Source organism: Diprion similis, chromosome 12 (genome assembly GCF_021155765.1).
Source record: "Diprion similis isolate iyDipSimi1 chromosome 12, iyDipSimi1.1, whole genome shotgun sequence".
NCBI classification, from domain to species: domain Eukaryota; kingdom Metazoa; phylum Arthropoda; class Insecta; order Hymenoptera; family Diprionidae; genus Diprion; species Diprion similis.
This window is the reverse complement of record NC_060116.1, coordinates 5,728,374-5,747,842: the sequence shown is the minus strand read 5'-3', so window position 1 is coordinate 5,747,842 and position 19,469 is coordinate 5,728,374. Positions and strand designations below refer to the sequence as shown.

Below are 19,469 nucleotides of genomic sequence, written 5' to 3'. Positions count from 1 at the left end.
GTATTCTACCAAAGTACGTACCAGGTAAAAGAAAAATTAGATGTGCTCCTCTACAGTAGTTCACATCAGCGAATTTTGGTAAACGTCAATAGCACGATCTTTTTTTTTTTATAAAGTCCATTTTTTAGTTTATTTTAAAAAATGAGCTCATTGCACCTGGCATATGTGTATAATTGAACATTAAAACAGTTGAATTCGCCAGTTATTATGAAAAACGTGCAAATTTTGACGCTGCATGAAGATGCAGGCCATTGCTCAGCTGGATCTTGGATACGGATGATGAATGTCAATCGTGTTCCGACGGTTTGAATTCACTATTGACAAAGTTCCGAGTGCTGTGGGTGCTGCGTGCAGTCGCAAAAGAAACTTTCGCCTTTCATTCGTAAGCATAAAATAAAACGCCCATATTGCGCGTGCTCAGTGTTGCAAGGCTATAATTTACGGGGCATGAAATTACACGTTCTCGTCCACAATGGTGAAACCGGGCCAATTCAAAACCAAAATTGCCCCATTGAGACTTCTCTTTCCTTTTTCTTTGTGCGGTTATTCCCTCGCTTATACATTTGTCTGATCGCATCTTGTGTTGCAAACTTTCCCATGGATCGAAGCCCCCAACCTGATATCTGGAGTCATTTTTGAATCTCCACCGAGTCTGGAAGAAATCGGTGACATTAATTGTATAATTAAGGCAAAGAAGGTCGGAAAATTAATTTTCAATTACCCAACTTGAACGTCCGGACGAGTTCTTGTTACTCTAATTGCACGATCGTAGACTTGAGTCATTACACGTGCACACATCGTCAAAGTCGTCAGAGCCCAGGGGGCATAACATATGCAGGCGTCGTCAGTCCCATTCTCGGGAATTCGACGCATAGAGATTTCCATATCGTAACGCCAAACCGCTATTTTGCGTATCCCAAAGCCTAGGGTGCGCGTTTGATCTAACCGGGGAGAGAAGGGTTCGTCGACTGTACAAGCGCTCACGCTAACGCGGACGAATCGCGATGCGATTGCGATTAGATCGAAGATATCGCCGTATTCTTGATCGGCCATATGCACTCCTTGTTATACCCTATCCGTGCACTTAGGCCGCAGTCCCTCCGGATGTCAGGTTGACAAATGCAAATCAATCGATTAACCGCTCTCCTCGTGCGGCAAAACCGGTAGTTAATCAAACTCAATTTTACCCTCTTTATTATCTCGGTTTGGTGGAATCAAACTTTTCGCCGCGACTGCGTGCTCCGCAATTATCTTTCGAGAGGCGAGTTTAAAGTGTGTGTTTTTTTTTTTTTTTTTTTTTCTCTTTTTTTCTTCGGTTACACGAACAGAGGGCTGCTCAACCTCCTTGTTCACTGATCGACAACTTTATTTCCAGTCCAAGATCTGCTCTTCGATGAAAATTGCCACGTCGCGAGTGGAGTTTTGGGATAAAACAGCGCGGATGGAATCGCAGTAAGATTTTTCACTGGTCCATATGCGCGCCCGCGATTCCGGCCCGGCCTCTATAATTTCCGGGCTATATTGTGCGGCGAAATCCCCGGTCTAGTTTGTTCGCGGCAAGTGTGACAGATTTCGACCACGCCTCACCGATCTGGTTCTCCCCCTTCGGGTCCGGTTGTTCGGCTGTTCGCCTGTCTTCCTGCCTCGTTTCCTCCCGGAGCTGTGCATCAGCCCTCATCGTCATCATCGGGATCCTCCCTGTGTACGTAGTTTCGATTCCCTGCCTGAACCCGTGTACCCCAAACTTATACATACACAGACGAATCTGGTCCATGGATGTGCAATGCACGTCGGGTAGCTTTGATCTACGTTTATAGGGTGGCTATAGAGGAGTGCATAAATTGTGGGTTTTAAAAGTGCCGGGATGGCTAGAAGGAGATCAAGGTCACGGGGTGAAAAGATAAGGAAATTATTACGATAGCTGTCCAATGAATGATAAGGGTGGTAAAATTGCTTCTTTTCTCTATTTTCGATTCGTCGTTTGTCCGTTTTTTCCAAATCGAACGTCGGGCGGAAGTCAAGCCAACGAGCGAATTCGCGCCTGTTTATTAAACACAGAGGTTGAGCCGAGATCTCGCCTCCGTCAAGGCCCGACCGACGCTGGCCACGTGCGGACAATTTAGACAAGCACGCGTCCCTAATCAGGCAGTGTCAAAATATTGTGCCCCGTTCGAATAGGCCAATTTCGGTCACAATCCTACACCGCCCAGACAGACCGCCCACTTTTTTACGCTGGGAACCACTGGGAGGAAAATAATAAAACTGCTTGGATAAAGGACGATTTGTTGTAACCCTTTTTACACACGCGATTGGATGTAGATCGCCGATTTGGCATCCGTATTTGTAATGTGATTGGCGCGCTTTTGAAAGTTGCAAATTGGTGAGGCTCGGTAAATGATTTTTTATTCCATACCAGTTCGAGAAAAGAAAGTTTTACATTTTCAGAACTCTAGCGTACTTTTAACTTCTAAGACAATATCGGACTCGAATAACTTATCACTTTTATTCGACGTGTCTTTGCCTTCCTAGAAATTTCATGTTGGTTTAAAAATAAACCGGGAAATATTTTGAGAGTATATATATGTAGATATATTTTTTTTGTTTACCTAGGGCTTCGAGTTTTCTGTGTAAATCAGTAAATAAATCTGATGGTTTTTCGCAATTAAACTTATTATTCACTTTCATATTGAACGACCGTTAAATTTTATATCGAGACCATTTTTTTTTTTCTGTAATATTTTATCCCGATTTTGTTGCAATTTGCTTGGTCATAATATTTCTCCGACCTATTGAACTTTGAAAATGTGTCGCTAAACGAGGTAACAGCTTTTTTCATGGAGTTATGTTAAAAATTTGACTAATCTAAGAAAACGTTCAGAGCTTTCGAAAAAAATGAAGATATAATTTTTTTTTTTTTTCTTCAATTTCGTATTTTTTAAAAATCTTTCGGCTAACAAATTGTTTCAGAAAAAGTTTGTGGCCGAAGATTCAGAATTGTTGTTATCGGAAAACTTTTTTCTAGACCACTCCGGTTCCGACGAGCTTGCGAAAAATTAAACCAAACTCGAGGTCACCAAGATGGAAGACCAAGAGTTTATTAGCAATATCATCCGAAAGCGTAAAGAGTCGGAGGTACGTGACCCGCTTCTTTGTGTCTCGTCTCAGGTGTATTATATGATTATCGCCGCAAAGCTCAAGACCAACGAAAATCTCGGAGTGATAAAATGTCGTCCTGGCAGTCAGCACGACGTCCTGTGCAATGTTCGCCGTCCGAGCGTGCAGGATATTTATACTGCAGGAGGGAAAAGCTCGATATCTCGTCGAGGCAAGAGGGTATAATATAAGGGTCGCTAACTCAGGGGGCAATTAAAACGGTCTCGATCTTCTCCGCGTGTAATCTTAGATCCTAGAAGCGGTGTAGCTATATAAGTGGAGATGACGGAGCGACGCCGACGCGAAGCGGAGAGAGGCTGTTCGATGCTGATGGATTAGCGAACGCTGCAGGATCCGGGGGAGGACAAAGATGCTGTGCTTGTCGATGGGGGGAGGTAGGAGGTGGAGGTGGAGGTGGAGGCGGCGTACGTGTGTGTCTCGTCGGCTTCACGCATCCTGCACGTCGAACGAAGTGATCGATTTTTGTTACACCTCCCCCGCAACCCTCACCCTCACCCTCACCCTCACCCTCACCCTCATCCTCCTCGTCATTCTCGTCCTTCGCCGCCACCGCCGCCTCCAGCATCCTCCGCACGACCCCGAAGACACCCTCGTTCGCCGCCTCCAGCAGGCAGGCATCCATCCTTCCTTCTCCCTCTCTCGGTTCCGCTTTCTCCCGGCTTTCGTTGGCTCGTCGTCCTCCTTTTTCTCCACCCCCATTTTCCTTTGCCTTTCCTCACGCTGGCGGAGGCTCCTCTTTCTCCTCGTGTCGACCTGCTCGTCCGCCGAATCCCTTGCTCCTCGGTTCGCCCAGTACACCATCCGCGTCCCGGCGCTCTCGCGGGTAATCGGATTTGGCGTCGCTACGTTTTTGTTTCAGAGTAGTACGTGACGCTTCCGCCGTCGGCGCCACCGGCCCCCTCCTCCTCCTCCTCCCCCCCCCCCAACCCTTGTGCGGCCTCCTCGTGGAACTCGTAGAAAAGGGACGGAGGAGCGCGAGGAGCGTTAACGAAAGCGAATAGGGGAAGTAAAGGGAAAATGCACACCGGAAGAACCTTACTCTATATACCCTTACCCCTATACACATACCTGGAAGAAAATTGTTTGCCAGATAAAAGTGGGAAATTCTTTGACCTCTATTAATCCTCAAACTCTTCTTCACGTACTTCAAAACTCGTCGATCTCTTGGGTGCAGGAGTTTCCCGGAAATTTGGAAATCTTAGGTCGACGTTAGTTATTCTTGGTCGTTTGACGATATTATTTTCCAGGGATATCTTTGTTGAAATTGGGGGTGTAAAAGTACGAAAATATTTACTGCAAGAGACACCCGGTAGACTTTGCGTTTCGACGTCGGTTGCCGGGGCTGACGACGGTCTCCGGGCTTCCATTAAAAAGTTGTTAAACGTCGCCCGACGGCGCCCCGCGGCAAATTGGAAACTCCATCGCAAGTCTTGTTCGTCGCTCGCCGGTCCTCCAGCTATATACTTCTCGCTATATACGTATAAATAAATATGTATGTACGTCTACATCCGTACGCACACCTCACGGTAGACGCTGTATCACATCCGGAAAACCGTATCATTGATATTAAATCAATTATTCACTGCAACATTTTGATAATTAGCCAAGAGAGCTTGGAACATTAAAGGTGCAGGCAAAAATAAGGGTTGGCTGGTTACTTTTTTTTTTTTTCTTTTGCTTTTCTGTTTTTTGTTCTTCTCATTTTCTGACTGAAAAACCCGTGAAACGATCATCTCGCGAGAATATCCATTTGTAAATATAATATTCTCGTAACCAAGGCACGCGAGGGAAAGTGCTTCACCGTCTATATGTGTGCGTGGTTTTCTTTTTTTTTCTTTTTTTTTTCTTCTCTACCACGTGCAACCAAGCAAAGGGGGGAAAAAAGCTTGCGGCGTGTCAAAAAACCACACGCAGAAGGGAATTTCGAATTCTTTTTGGAGTTAAACCGGGGTCAGCTTCCCGGTTAACAGGGTTAAGAAAATATTTTAAAAATAATTTTGCACTTAGTCATTGCCGGCCGAGCGATTAAGCGGGAATTTTTAAACCACTTTCTACCCACTCTCTTAGACGTATTAGAGAAGAGAAAAAAAAAACCACGCTCAGGGTAGCTTCCCGGCTACGATTTACCAGCCGGACGGACAAGCTTTTAAGGATTTTTTCGCTAAGTCAATTTTGGTCGCTCCGAGGGCATCGCAAATTTACAGATAACTTCCCCACATGGATGGACACTCGCGGATCATCGATATATTCTCGTCCTTCGAAGTCCTGCGAGATTATAACCTACGGAAATATTGGGGTGTGGTTGTAGCGAATATCGGATGATATCAGCTCGACCAGATTCTACCTTTTTCATTTTTATACTCACTTTTCTAAAACTAATTTTAGCCTCCATAAATTACGAATCTTAATTCTTTCCGCGTGCGAATTTGTCTTTATTCGTGCGCCAAAATAAGGCGTGACGGTAATTTTGAAATCGATCATTCAAAGGACTTTGATTTCGATATCAAGCTGCATTAATTTGCAGAAATCAAACCTCAAGACAAACTGAGTAAAACGAGGAGACACGGAAGCAGCCGCGAAAGACTTGAAGAAGTTAAACGAGTTTGAAAACAATCGAAGAATGAACAAGTCTTGTTAGAAATTATTACTCCCGGTGAGGAAAAGTAAAAGGTTGTATACCTACTGCAATTACACGTGCAATGTTAGATTAATTATTACGACTCACGTTACAAGCCAATAAATATTAGCTTCGATAAAAAGTAATTGTCAAGAGAGAAATCAGATCAGTGTTAAATGCGATCAATTTTGTAGGAAAAATCACCGTTGCGTACCTTTCGGTCAACGAATATTACATAAAATTCCATTCACCGTAAAATATAAACACGCATCTCAGTTCGACAGATGAGAAAATTACCAGAAGGATAATTCAGTTGGTCGTAAATTTGCGTAATCGCAGCATAAAATTTTTACGATCTTTCTTCCTTACTCGAGCAACTGTAAATAATTCATACGATCGTATAATAATATTGGAAACTTTAACCGATCGCTTTCACGGCGGTGGTTGAAAAATTCGAAAATCCGCACTCTGCTCAAGCGTGGAGGATAAATGCAATTGGCAACATGGCGGCGGTATTTTCGAATCGTTATACACCGATAACTCGGATGCGATGCGGTTGCGAGGGGGACGGCATTGAGTGGGTGGCGTGGGAGGCGGCATGTTTAACCATGTGGAAGCTATGAATATATTATTTGACGGGCAGTTTCAATACGAGTCGATCGGATGACGTTACAAGCGCGTTACGCCCGGCGCATAGCTTTGGGCAATTTTCATGCGTCAAACTTCACGGCAACGGCTCAGAAAACGTCTCTCAAACTTTCATATTAATCGTTCCTATGATTCCTTGCGCGTTATTCATTGAAAAATTACACGGGTATAACCGATAGGCGATTCTATACCTATTCTTCGCGCGAATCGTTTAACGAGGTTTGTCCCTGCGCAGTACGGGCATATAATGCATGCAAATCAAGCGTTATAGACGTAGGTGCAACATGGTAATATTCATTGTCAATTAAGGTAAGCCTTCGTTCGTGCGTTCGTTCGTACGCGTCGCGCCCGGCAAGTAAATTCCCGAATCACGCTCCACGGCCTCAATTTTGGGCGCATCAGTTAACCGGAAGAGGCCAATTTACCCAGACGAGAGGGAAAAAAAGAAACGAAATTTTTTTCAAACCTGAACCGAAGACAATGCAATCAATGACGCGAACTTGCGGTGCTGATCGCGTTTTCTGCTCGTTGGCTCGCAATCGAGATCGCGGAAGGAACACGAGGACCACATGTTGAGATTTTAATGTACTTTAGACCGCCCGCGAGTATCTGAAAATTCAAATTTTCTCCTATACATTTTCAACCAACGATACGACCTATTACTTCTCATCCCTTGCCGTTCTATTCTACACTGCTGCACCCCTTTGCAATTTCAAAAAAAAAAAATTTTTAACCTTCCCCTTTCGTTTCAAGATCAAAAAATTATTTAGTGAATTTTTTTGTATTCGGGAGGCCAAATTTTTTCATTTCAGATAATAAAAATTTTCGTAAGTAACAAAGTTCGGAGAATAATCATTTAAGTGTTTAACACGTTATACTTTTAGAGATTTGCTCCAGTTTTTCTCTCGCTTTACTTGATTTTTTCTTTTTTTCTCTCTCTCTCTCTCTCTCTGTTCTTCTAATCGAATGATTATTTTGCCGGTAAGAAGGTTATTCGAAGTAACCTTAAGTCGTCTTTGGTTTCTTTACTTTACTCAGCGGAAAAAATTTTCTTGTGCGTAGGTATGTCGCACGGAACGATACACGCGAGGCGAGAAAGGGAAAATAAGAGGCATCGGAGCTACGCGGGTAGATCGAAGAAAGAGACGAAGAAGAATAAAGCGTATACATGACACGGTGTTTTAAGTTACGTTATTAATAATCCTCCATCTAGATAGATTCGCAGAACCGAGAGAAACATCCTCTCCTGTACATTGTTTGCGGCTTGGAATCAATAAAAGCATAGCTTTAGGCTACGGTCGTTGGCATGGCAACGCGAGACCCATCCGCTGTGACTGCTCAAAAGTTGAGACCCGCCTACCGGAGGATCATCCTCGAATCCTCGAATTTTCGGTGAAAAAAGCCGAAAAATGGAAAGGAAAATATTGTACGCCAATTCGCGGACAATCATTAGACTGCCCTCGAGGTCGATGTCGCCTTCGAATCCATTCGTACGTCGCGTCGCCGAGGTATTCGTGTGCAAACTTACACGCAGGCGAAAGGATCTTCCTTTTGCAGATCGCGAGGGGTTGGTAAATTAACCCGTTCAATTTAAAATGGAAATATTTAAGCAAAATGCTTTTAGTTCAATGAAGAAACAATTTTTGGACGGTCTTCAGACGTTTTGGAAACTGAATTTTTTTTCAAAATTGCCAATTTTCTCGCAATGTGAAAGTTATTCTACAAAGTAAATAGCGGCAATTGATTTGTCAGAAAATTTTATCTCCATTTTATGTACTTCGTAATTATTTAACACGCAGTATATCTCGAGAATATGATAAAAAACGAAAATGAGAATTGTACAGTGTAATGTAAAAAAAACAACGAATAATTATAATACTCGGAATTTTATTTCATCATTCCACAGACCTTTTTTCACAGTCATGTTTTTTCACAAATTATACATGTGCTCGAGGTAATTGAGTATTATACAGACTTGAGAAATAAAAAAGAAAGCCGTTTTTACCTTCGGCAAATGTCGACGGAACATACGATCCCCCGTTTTGTGTACAGAGAATTTTTGAACATACCAATTAGGTATGTAAGACGAAACACGAGGGTTCTGTAAAAACAAATAATTTCTCGACGAATAATTAATAGCAATTCATTCTTTGACCTGCAGCCAGAATTTAAGACTTTGTTTTATGGAAAGTGATGGTCAATGAAATAAAATACGTATATTTATATTTGTACAGTCCAGGTCATGCTATGTAGAACCATATCGCTTATTTGCACGCAATTTGCAGCCTGGAATTAGTATTCACGAAAATTCCCGGGGGATATTGCGAGAAAGCGCGGCGAGTTCGTGACTTTGAATTTTCCACCGCCAATCGTAGATACTCAACTGTTGGATTGTATTCACAAATTTATACAGCAAAATAGCAAGCGGGACTGCAGGAAAGATCGAAACGAATTTCGGAGAACAATTTTGCAAAATAAGAATACAATAATACAAACACGTGGTAAAAAAAGTTTTTAATCGTAAAGTCCAAAATTATTTCGCTTCAATCCAACTGTCCTCGAGAATGATATGCAGAATCGCGAAGTCCATCAATGCTCATTGAATAACCAGTTCTCAAGTTTTTCGATCGCATTTTTTTGGTGTATTTATTATTCGGTGTACAAATCGTTGAAAAAAAATGAATTTACGATGTACAAAGCCTTTTATTGTAATTATTTAATTCGCGTATGACACCTCGAGTGAGATTTCACCGTCAAAATAATATAAGACTTATAATTATAAGATCATCTTCGCTATTAATTCTTCTACATTTAATCATGAATTTCTCGGTGTAGAAATTTGTTTCAATTCAGATATCAATCCTCCGATCTATGCCTTGCTGCAGCTGGCTCAGGAGCGCTGAAAAGCTAATTAAGTAATTGCGTACACGAAATTCAAGTTACAGGAAGTTACCGCAGTCGTCAAACTCGTTGATCGATCGGCAGAAAGCGTAAAAAAATAGTATCCAGATAAAGACTGGATGACAATTGTACAGATTTCTGTTTTTTTTTTATCTTGCTGTAAACACGTTAATAGCATTGACTCTTAGAATTGAGCGCGTAGCTGATATGGAAATTAATTCCGCAAAGCCGATGGCTGATTTCCAATTGATCGGATCCTTTTTAAAAAAATTGACGTCAATCCGATTTCTCGGTGATCTTTAATCGTCTTCCGAGGACGAGGAGGAAGACGAGGACCCGAAGAGGTACGTCGGGTCGACGGAGAGTGGCGCACGTCCGGAATACGCAGACTCCGTTGAAACGTCGATAATCTCTCATCCCGTCGTCGCGAAAACGCGGAACAAAACAGAGAAAATACGGTAAATTCGCCTCCAGATCGCTCGGCAGTTTGTTTATTTGTTTGCCGTAAACCTATTCCGGTTATTCCCGGTTGATCGAGACGCGGATTGGGCCGTGGAAATAGCGGAGGTAAGTTCATCCACGCTTGTATGCAGGGGCGCTTAAAAGCTCCCGTGCAGCTTGCGACATAACCTGCAGTTCCTCGGTCCGAGTCCCTCCGGGTCGTCCAAGGGTCCCGGGTGAGATCCGATGCCCGGATAGTCACGGGCCTCGATCAAGTGAATCGAATTAAAAATTCACCGACAATGCAGCCACGGTTTTGAATTTCAAACGACGGATGCACTTGCTTCGGGTGTCGATATGGCGCTTGCATTAAAAAATAACTACCTGTGAGCTGTCGCTACATTCAGGGGAATTTCTGGTTGTGGTTGTTGTAGAGTCCTTTAGGAAGTTGGTTGGCCAAAAATTGATACTTTTTATGAATTTTTTTTTTTTTTTTAAATAGCCGTACGTTGAGTATTTAGAAAATTTATTGTTATTTGTTACGTTTGTATAAGCTACGGGGATCTCTTTAATTATTGAAAAATAGAAAATACTGTGATTGAAAATGAATGCTTGGATATTGACGCTTCGTTTCAATTCGGTTAAAATTGTTTCAAGTCTAGTTTTAATTCGTTTTATTTCACCCCACGATGACTGATTTTATTCAAATGACTTATATTTCTTACAAAATTTCTAGTGAAATAATTTTTTTTATAACGTTCGCGTCGTTGAACGTTTGATTTCATAACAGTGCACCGATATTGATTTTGATAAAAAAAAAAAATGACCATGTTGAATTGATTATCGAGATAAGAGAAAACCTGTTTCGATGACTTTGTAGGAAATAATCATTTCAATAAAATGAACTGGCGTAGCGTGTGTGGAATGAATTTACTAGATATCAAATGATTTTCAAGCAATTTGTATTATACAATTAGTAAAAGTAGTAATTTGCGTTTTTGTATTTTCGGAGAGTCATGTGTGATCTCCACGGGTACTCAATGTACTACTATATCGATTTTTGGCCAAGGAACGTCCATTTAAAAAAATTTGAATTTTTTCACTATAACCAAAAAACATATTTCCGGGTAGAAAATGAATCAAATTATTATATCCGTAACCAGAAATTCTATACGGTATGTACAATTAATTCTTTTCGATTATGTTTACTCGCGCTATATTTTTTTCTAACAATTGAAACGATTTGACGTTGGTGCGACAATAAATTGATGTCAAGGCTTTGTTTCTGCCTAAAAAATTCTGGTGAACCAAACTATTAGAACCGTAATCGCACTAAATAGTTACTTTTAGCAAATTTTCGAAACATTTCTCACAATCAGTGACATGCTCGTCAATATCTCCCAAAGAGGTCTACACCGAGCACGTGGAGGCCCGAAACGAGAAACCCGCGCATTCGAACGGCATGGCAGCAGGTTCCGTTCGCCGCGAACCCCGGGAGGCGAGCGATTCGCGTAAGGCGACACAGGTTCGTACATATGGGCTCGCCCGATGAATGGACCAAATGATATAAATTATTTATAGATTTCGACACCCGGAGGGAGGAGTTGCCCGGCTAGGGTGAGACCCTCCGGGGGTCCACTCGGGGTCCACTCGGAGTCCACTTGCGCTCTAAGCCCCTCAGGCCCCCCAGCATATGCATCCGCCCCTCTTAAGCCGATAAAATTGATTCCTAACTACCCCGAGCGCGTGTAAGTCTGCGTCTTTTGCCACCTACACTCGCAAACAATAATGCACTCTGCACACACCTAATGCATTACACCTCCGAGAAACGTGCAAACGATATTTCAAGTGGATTTGTAGCCTGTTATAGCTGGTGGAATGCACGTCGAGTATAACTTCGATGGATTTATACTCGTTTACTATATTTCATCGATCTAACGCGCTGAATTAATCAATTGAACCAGGCGCTTGTAACGGACACATCTCCGTTACAATTGCATCGTGATCAGCGTATAATTCAACGTCAATGACGACGAATAGGTGGACTGATTGATTCGTAACTTTTCACCTGAATAGGCGTGTAATAATCGATTTTCGTGATGATATTTTTTTTGTTTCTTAACCGTTTTTCGTTTAAATAAATTACTTCTCAGTTTCAGTCATAATTATAATCGATTTACTATAACACTACCGTTTCTGAAGCTCAATTATATCCTCACCAAATACGAAGAGAAAAAGTACCTCGTAGAGATTGTTGCACGAACAAAAAGACAAAATAGGATTCGTCCTTTCGAGCTCTGGAAGTTTTAGCGGAAAATAGATCGATTGAGAATATGAAAGATGCACGAACGTGATGTATACAGGCTATGTATAGCTACTTGAAAAGTTGACTTATTGCCCATGCAACCTATTGACGTATTATATGTATCTATTTTTCAAACGGTTTTATTTCCTTTCAAACTGCAGGAATAATCCATAGAAGTAGGTACATATAAAACACTCTGCGACTGATATAAAACTTTGATTGGGCAGCGAGGGGTGAGTATATATACATACACACACAAATACATACCTAGCAGGCAAGCATGCGATTGTACAAACAGGTATTGATATAGGAATATGTATATTTTGATTGCCGATGATAAACCACCCCCACCCCCCACCCTGCAATGCCCGAGCTGATATGGGGTGATGAAAATGCGAGATAGTGAGTTGAAAACACAGGATTGAACTTTGACGGAGGCCGGAAATAGGGCTCGGTTTGTACCAGGGGTTGGTGCCCCCCCCCCCCCCCCCCCCCCCTTTATTTCGTATCTTGAAACATATTTCCACAGGGTGACAGTGCTCCTGGGGCCGAGCGCGCCTCCCGGACCCCCGGAGTCCAATCTAAATCAATGGCCTTGTGGGTAATCGTATAATAATTACCCTGCACCGCACCACGCATCTGTCACCAAGAGTGTACGGTGCACCCTGTCCCTGTAACCCTCGCTTTCTCTGCCTCTGCCTGGCAAGCGTGTTTCGTAGACCAGTGTATTATACCTATGTATGTACTGCCTCTCTAGCATCGTCAGTGAATAAATCACAGCAGGTTCTATTGTGCCACCCGGGCAGTAGCTTTCTCCAAGTGTCGACGTTTTTATCATTTGCTTGATCAGGTTTATATGGATACCGGTATTCATTTTTGGGAAAATACATTTCTTTGACTAAGCTTATTTTACCGCAAACGTGGATCTTGAGATTTTACATGTTTACAATTAGTTAGAAGTGTGTTATGTTCTTTGTAAATCACAATTTCACACCCTGAAAACAGAGATTCATTGATACCGATATCATTTGAAGGCTTAGACAAGAATTTAGGATACATGCAGTTGTGAAAAAAGGCAAACAACTAAGTGCGGTACATAGAATAGAAGCCTGATTAATGATATATAATATTCGTAAATTTTCATAGACTTGTTTCAAAGAATCTATGCAAAACATATTGATTATGTTTTTACTCACGATTTTTAATGGCAAATTAACTTTTTTATCATTTCTGATTCTGATTTTCGGTTAGAACTGCTTTCTGATTGGTTAGAATAGCGTTTATCAACGTTTTCACCGGTGGTAAAAAAAAAAATCAGAATCAGACCCCAATTACTGTCGGATTAACTTTTACTCTTGCGCAACATTTCCTTCATCAAACTTGTCATGCATTCGTGTACTGAAAAATGATTTTACCTTCGAAACTAGATGCTGCTCCTGGTACTGGCGGGATTCTTGGTTGAAGTTTCCGTCGGATTTCGCGGACCACATCATCCCAAGAGCGGGATTTCGCATCATCATTACGCCCCACAAAAGGATGGTTTAAAACTGACCCAGGACGCCGAACTTTTACACGATGCCAGGTATCTATAATTTTTTATCGTCCATTCTCATGGTTATTTAGACAACCAATGTTCTGTCTTTCTTGCAGCCATTTGAAAGAAGACTTGGGTGCCTTAGCGGATCAATTGGATCTCTCGAAAATGTCTGACCAGGAATTGGAGTTCTATTATTTCAAGTATGTATTCTATTTTGTCTCACGACAGGATGGTTTGATAACGAGTAGTGATGATCTGTTAAGTGCTAGGTACAATTTTGAGTGATTAATGATATTCTGTTGGTTGAAAAACGTCTTAGTCTATTTCTAGTCTAAACCTTTTTAATGATCTTGGTAATTGTCAGCTTCCACGATATTGACAATAACACCAAACTTGACGGTTTGGAAATCCTGAATGCAATTCTGCATACCTTGCATCAACACGAAGGGGACGAAAGGACTGAATATGAAACAGCAGGGGAAAATCTAGAAGACGAACTGCCTAGGATTATTGGTAGGTTTTTATACAACAGTCATCTTCCACTTAGTAAAAAAACACGCAAGCTTCCATATTTGTTGCCTGAATCAATTTAAGTATGTATAATAAATGTCTTCAGATTGTGGCGAAAACAAGGTAAAAAGTAGACAAGCTTCTATATTTGTTGATCGAATCAATTTAATCGGTCTATAATAAATGTCTAGGATGTGGCGGAAACAAGGCAAAAAGCACAGCAGCGAATAATTTCCTCTATTGTCAATAACAGACATTCTATGGAGGGATTTTTTAGCGTAAAGTATGACCGCAAACTCCCTCATTTATATTATAGATCTAATTGACAATGTACTTGAAGAAGACGACCTGGACAATGACGGATACTTGGGATACATCGAATATGTGCTTGGAAGACAAAGGGACGAAAATACAGAGGCGAGAAGAGATAAAAAACTTATAATACCATAGTATAAGGTCTAGATCGATTGGCATTATTCGCTTATTGATTTTGTGTAATAATGAACGCGAAGATCCGATTCAAAGGGAAGATTCAAATTATCGACATGAGGATGGATGTGCGAGTTGTTCAAGATACATCTGCAATTTATACAGATCATATAATAATACATGAAGACCCTCAAGACTAGGTGTAATTGAATTTTATTCGCACAATTAGTATTGCGGAAAACGCCAAAATATCAGATTCAGTTTCAGGTCTATATATTTTCCTGGAATGTGAAAGTTTTATACTTATCGTTAGTATAACAACTGGTGATACGGTATAGAAATAAAATAAGTGCTCCGTATTTCTACTATGAACTGCAAAATATCAGTGCCAATCAATTTATTCCACATATTGGAGATCGCTAGATATTAAGTATATACGTAACATACATATGACATAAAAATGTATACACAAACGTTTATTTATGTAACTGATTATACTGTGATAGTTTTGTATTCTATTGAAACAGCTACGGACAGTACTATATGGATGGAAAATTATTCACACGGTCATATCATTCGAGACGATACTTCAACAGTTCTCAATATTATCCCTTACTATTTCAATAATAGGTATATCAATTGGCCGTACCCATATCTTTAGTAATAAAATAAACTCAAATATCTCTATTCCGAAGAAGAATACCCCCCGTATTCCGGTATCTTCTCAGACGTTCAATGATTAAAAGTTAATAATCTATCGATAGTCGGGATTGAAAAAATAAAAAAACACAATATTATGAAGAAAATTATTTTCTATGTAGATAATATACGTTTTAACACACAAAACTCTCTAGAACCTGTCGGCACCCGATTGCATCTTTACGGATGCGTGAAAGTTACATTCTTTTTTAAATTCAATCGTGTGCTTTCTATTGCACGGAAAATTCCAAGTTCATTGTTCAGCCTAGACCAATCATCGTCGGTTATAAGATTTGTCAATACAAGTTGATTTCTTTTATTTTAAGAAATTAAATGCACCTTTGTGCTTTATTTTACAAGTTTACCATTAAAGTCACTGATTTCTCTTATTTTATTTGGGAGGTCAAGTCACCCCCTCGTAAATTACCGCTCACTATTCCAGGACAGGCAATGGTTGGTCCGTGACGAGAATGCCTCTCTCCCAAAGATCCCTCACCACTTGGATCTGAAAAATAATATTTTTCCATTATTACCACATGTACTTCCAACGTTCTTTATAGTTGAGAGGCCTTTTGCTCAATGACCATAGTGTGTCTGTAAACAGTACACCGATCCGTATCTAATTCGTGTTTAAATAGAATACGTCAATAGGTTTCGTGATACGTGGACTGGTAAAATTGAGGAAAAAGAAGTGATTACATAATTTCATTAATCATCAGTTACCTTGCTGTCGTCATCGTCCAGAGGTAAATCCTCGATTTTGATATAATTTGGATACTGTCGAATGATTTCTTCTATAGCAGGAGCATGTTCTAGCGATACCTCCAAGAACTGTGGATCCAACTCACGATATTCCTTCGAATTCTCGGTAGAATAATAAACTTTGAGTCCGTCCTCTTCTTGCAGCAATCTAAAACGTCATTCAATAAACAATAATATTAGATGAATCTGACACAAATATCAAATCAATGCTACCTAGGCTCACATACCTTATGCAATATGCTCGGGCCAATCTTATTTTCGTGTCAGGTTCTACCTCAATTCTGTTCACCACGATACCACCCTTTGTCATTCTCTCTCCATCCTCATATATCGAACACGCTTTTTCTTCTTCTGTTAGCACTGGCGGAAGGAAATCGTGGATATGCTTCTTAGCCATTTCGTCAGCAGCTCTGTCAACGTCTATGTATTGGACTAGTTTGGATAAAAGATACTGTGTTCTTCGTATAAACTTAGTCCTGTCAATAGTGTCCTTATCCACATGCGCCAAACCTACGTGCTGAAGATAATCCAGCGGCAAGCCTTCGCGGAATTCAACATCTGTTGCAATAGCTTTTTCCAGTGTCACTGGGATAAGCTATAGTTTCAAGTCAAATATATTGTATGTTAGGTATTAAATCACAGGGCTAGTAGTGGTCAAGCTGTTTCAAATACTATATTGTTCCGAGTAGAAGCCGAAGTTAATTTTGGGCAGGATAATTAAAGGAGGATAATTTTTGCTTTCAACACAATGATCTCAGTAACTAAAGTTCAATACAAGAAAACTTGGTTAAGCCAAACGGGATGGCATGAAGCAGAAGTTGAAAAGTGTTCGATACTTTGAAAATATTTTGCTTTCGATCTGCATGATATGCGGGGAGTAACTAATAAATAATTTATCAACAATCAATGTTATTTTGATACCTTGTCGAAAAAGTCGCCCCAGCTATTCCTCTGATAGACACTCAAGGTTACATGCAAACTATGAGTATCATCGATAGTTTCACCCTGATGTATAGTGCCTCTTGGAAAGTAAAGTAAGTCACCAGTTTCCAAGACTATATCCATTATCGGATCTCCGATTTCTGATTGATCGAAATCATCAGAGGACAATCTTGGTAAATATTCATCCTCGCTCCTAACCATACATGAAAAGAACATGAAATATCCGTACTACACAAATTTGATACGTGAATGGTAAGTTCAAACACAAGAGTCAATTTTGGAAAATACGCAACCAGCGCTGTACTGAGATGATTTCAAAATTTGTCATTACCTCGGTTTGTATAGACGCCATCTCTTTTTACCCTCTATTTGCAGTATAAACGCTTCGATATCATCGTAATGCGGTGCAAATCCCTGCGTATTCGGTGGTGTCAAATAAGCGTTTGCCCCAACGAAGCATCCGAAGTATTCCTGGAGTGTGGCTAAAAAGTTATTAAATTAACCAAACGTCCAGAGTTTGATAGTAAATCTCTTAATATAAAATTTCAGCTTCCATTAATACTGTTCATACCATTCAATACATGTAATTTGGGTATGAAAGTTTGGGGATTCAACAGCCTGACTGAACAACCATTCGCATAGTAATCCCAGACAACACTTGGCAATGCACGACCAACAGGATTGTGCGTTTCTCTTTGTCCATCCGTATATGAAGTCACATCGACATTCTTGGTGAATTGCATGTAGTAGTTTCGCAAGATTGAGTCTATTAAAGGTGTGGATATAAGATGTTTGTAATATCCCGGGGTGCTTCTCTTTATATACAATGGGGCGAGCTCCCAGCTCGTTCTGTAATTACAAAGTAACATTATTGAGTACAAAAATTGAACTGAAGGGAATGAATTTTTGTCTTTCAAGATTGATTTGTAATATTGTTTACTTATAAAAGGCATCCAATTGAAGTGGAGAAATGAGCCATTCGAATAGCTTTTTTCCATCATCGATCGAACCAGAAGGTGTTTCCTCTGTATCCTGTAATTCTGATTCATCGACATCACTCATAGCTTTTTCAAAGTCCGATTCCGGCTTGGACTTCGCGACATTGCCGGGAGATTTTTTGGTCGCTTTTTTCTTTGTTGAAGAATTAACGGGTGAGACAATTTTTTTTGCAACAACCTTTGGTTCTGTTTTGTCACCACTAGATCTGAGAGTTTTATTTCTTGATTTGGGGCTAACTTCACTCTCGGCTACCGCTACTTGGAATGCCGCTTTTGATTTTCCCGAAACGGATCTTCTACTATTAGGTGTTGCTGATTTTGGCGATGATTTAGCAATCCCATTGGACAATCTCTTCACCGTTGTTTTTGAATTGCCTGCTGATTTCTTCGACACGCCAGATGTTGCATTTTTCACATTCTTTTCTTTCAAAAGACGGGAGATTTTTTGTGCCTTTTTTCCCTTTTCATTTGGCGTTAAATCACCCACAGACGCCGAACGTTTTCTCAGCTTCTTTTTACTCGAGAGTGCAGCGGAACTGTGACGCTTTTTAGCCGGTTTCGACGAGAACGGGGTCTCCGGTGTTTGACGCATTTTCGAGTACGCGGCAAATGCTGATATCGACGCGGATGTATCACTCATTTAAGAAATATCCAAATGAAAATAATCTGCGAACCGAGAAGACGCCGTGTTGTGTTACTTGCCTACACTCAGTTCTACCAACATCGGAGTTTATTGAACCAAATAAAGCAGGCCTCTAACCTACAGAAGTTTAAGTGACGCCGAAAACTTTTGAGGTTAGAACACCGGTCATCACTTTACAGAGCAATTATTCTTTCAAAGAGCTCATATTTCTTACTTGAATTACTAATGAAATCAAAGCGACATTTTGTTTTAGGCATTCATACTAAATTTGACTTATTTTCTTACATCTACATAACAATAATAAACAAATTACTCTGTGCGTGGTCCACCCTACTCACCGTTTATTGCCAAGCTTTCACAGAAGGGTTCTGAAGTCTGGCGGAACACCTGATAAGCAAAATGTGTGTATGGAACCATGTAAGTCAAAGGCACGTGACTCAGTCTAGCGGTAATCATGAGATTTTTAGTTGATCAACTATTACTGTAAAATTTCGGTTTATTTTACAACTGAGTTAGTTTCATTTTACGCATGAAAGATCCCCCTGATTTATTAAATAAATTACAGTATATATACAGTTTTCAAACGGCCCGCGCTGTCCGACATCTTAGCGTTAGACATTGGGCTGGAATTTCATGAGCAGCAAAACGTAGTAGCAGCAGCAGCATTTCCTACCATCCAAGCGTTTTGATTGGTTGACTAACCCGACTTAACCTTAGTCAACCAATCAGAATGCTTAGATGGTGGAAAATGCTGCTGCTGCTGCTGTTACTTCTCCATGAAATTTCAGCCCAACGTCACGCTTACAGCGTAGTGGGTTCTGGGTAGGCTTCGAGCACTTCGAGTATACAAATCGGCGTCGAGA

At 40.7% G+C, this 19,469-nt stretch overlaps 1 protein-coding gene across 2 annotated transcripts; it reads right to left on the bottom strand.

The window, feature by feature from the left end:
• Nucleotides 1-15,452: 15,452 nt before the first annotated feature.
• LOC124412931 (ribosomal oxygenase 1) lies at nucleotides 15,453-19,018 on the bottom strand. 2 transcript variants are annotated; one of them, XM_046893161.1, is made up of 8 exons: nucleotides 18,945-19,018; nucleotides 17,906-18,629; nucleotides 17,537-17,814; nucleotides 17,297-17,447; nucleotides 16,945-17,158; nucleotides 16,251-16,618; nucleotides 15,985-16,171; nucleotides 15,453-15,766 (listed from the first exon to the last, which is right to left on the bottom strand). In XM_046893161.1, the coding sequence occupies exons 2-8, from the start codon at nucleotides 18,601-18,603 to the stop codon at nucleotides 15,695-15,697; spliced, it is 1,968 nt and encodes a 655-aa protein (XP_046749117.1). In that variant the 5' UTR covers nucleotides 18,604-18,629; nucleotides 18,945-19,018; the 3' UTR covers nucleotides 15,453-15,694. The 2 variants fall into 2 exon arrangements, with proteins under 2 accessions (XP_046749117.1, XP_046749118.1); XM_046893162.1 differs by lacking the exon at nucleotides 18,945-19,018 and adding an exon at nucleotides 18,920-18,937.
• Nucleotides 19,019-19,469: the final 451 nt, after the last annotated feature.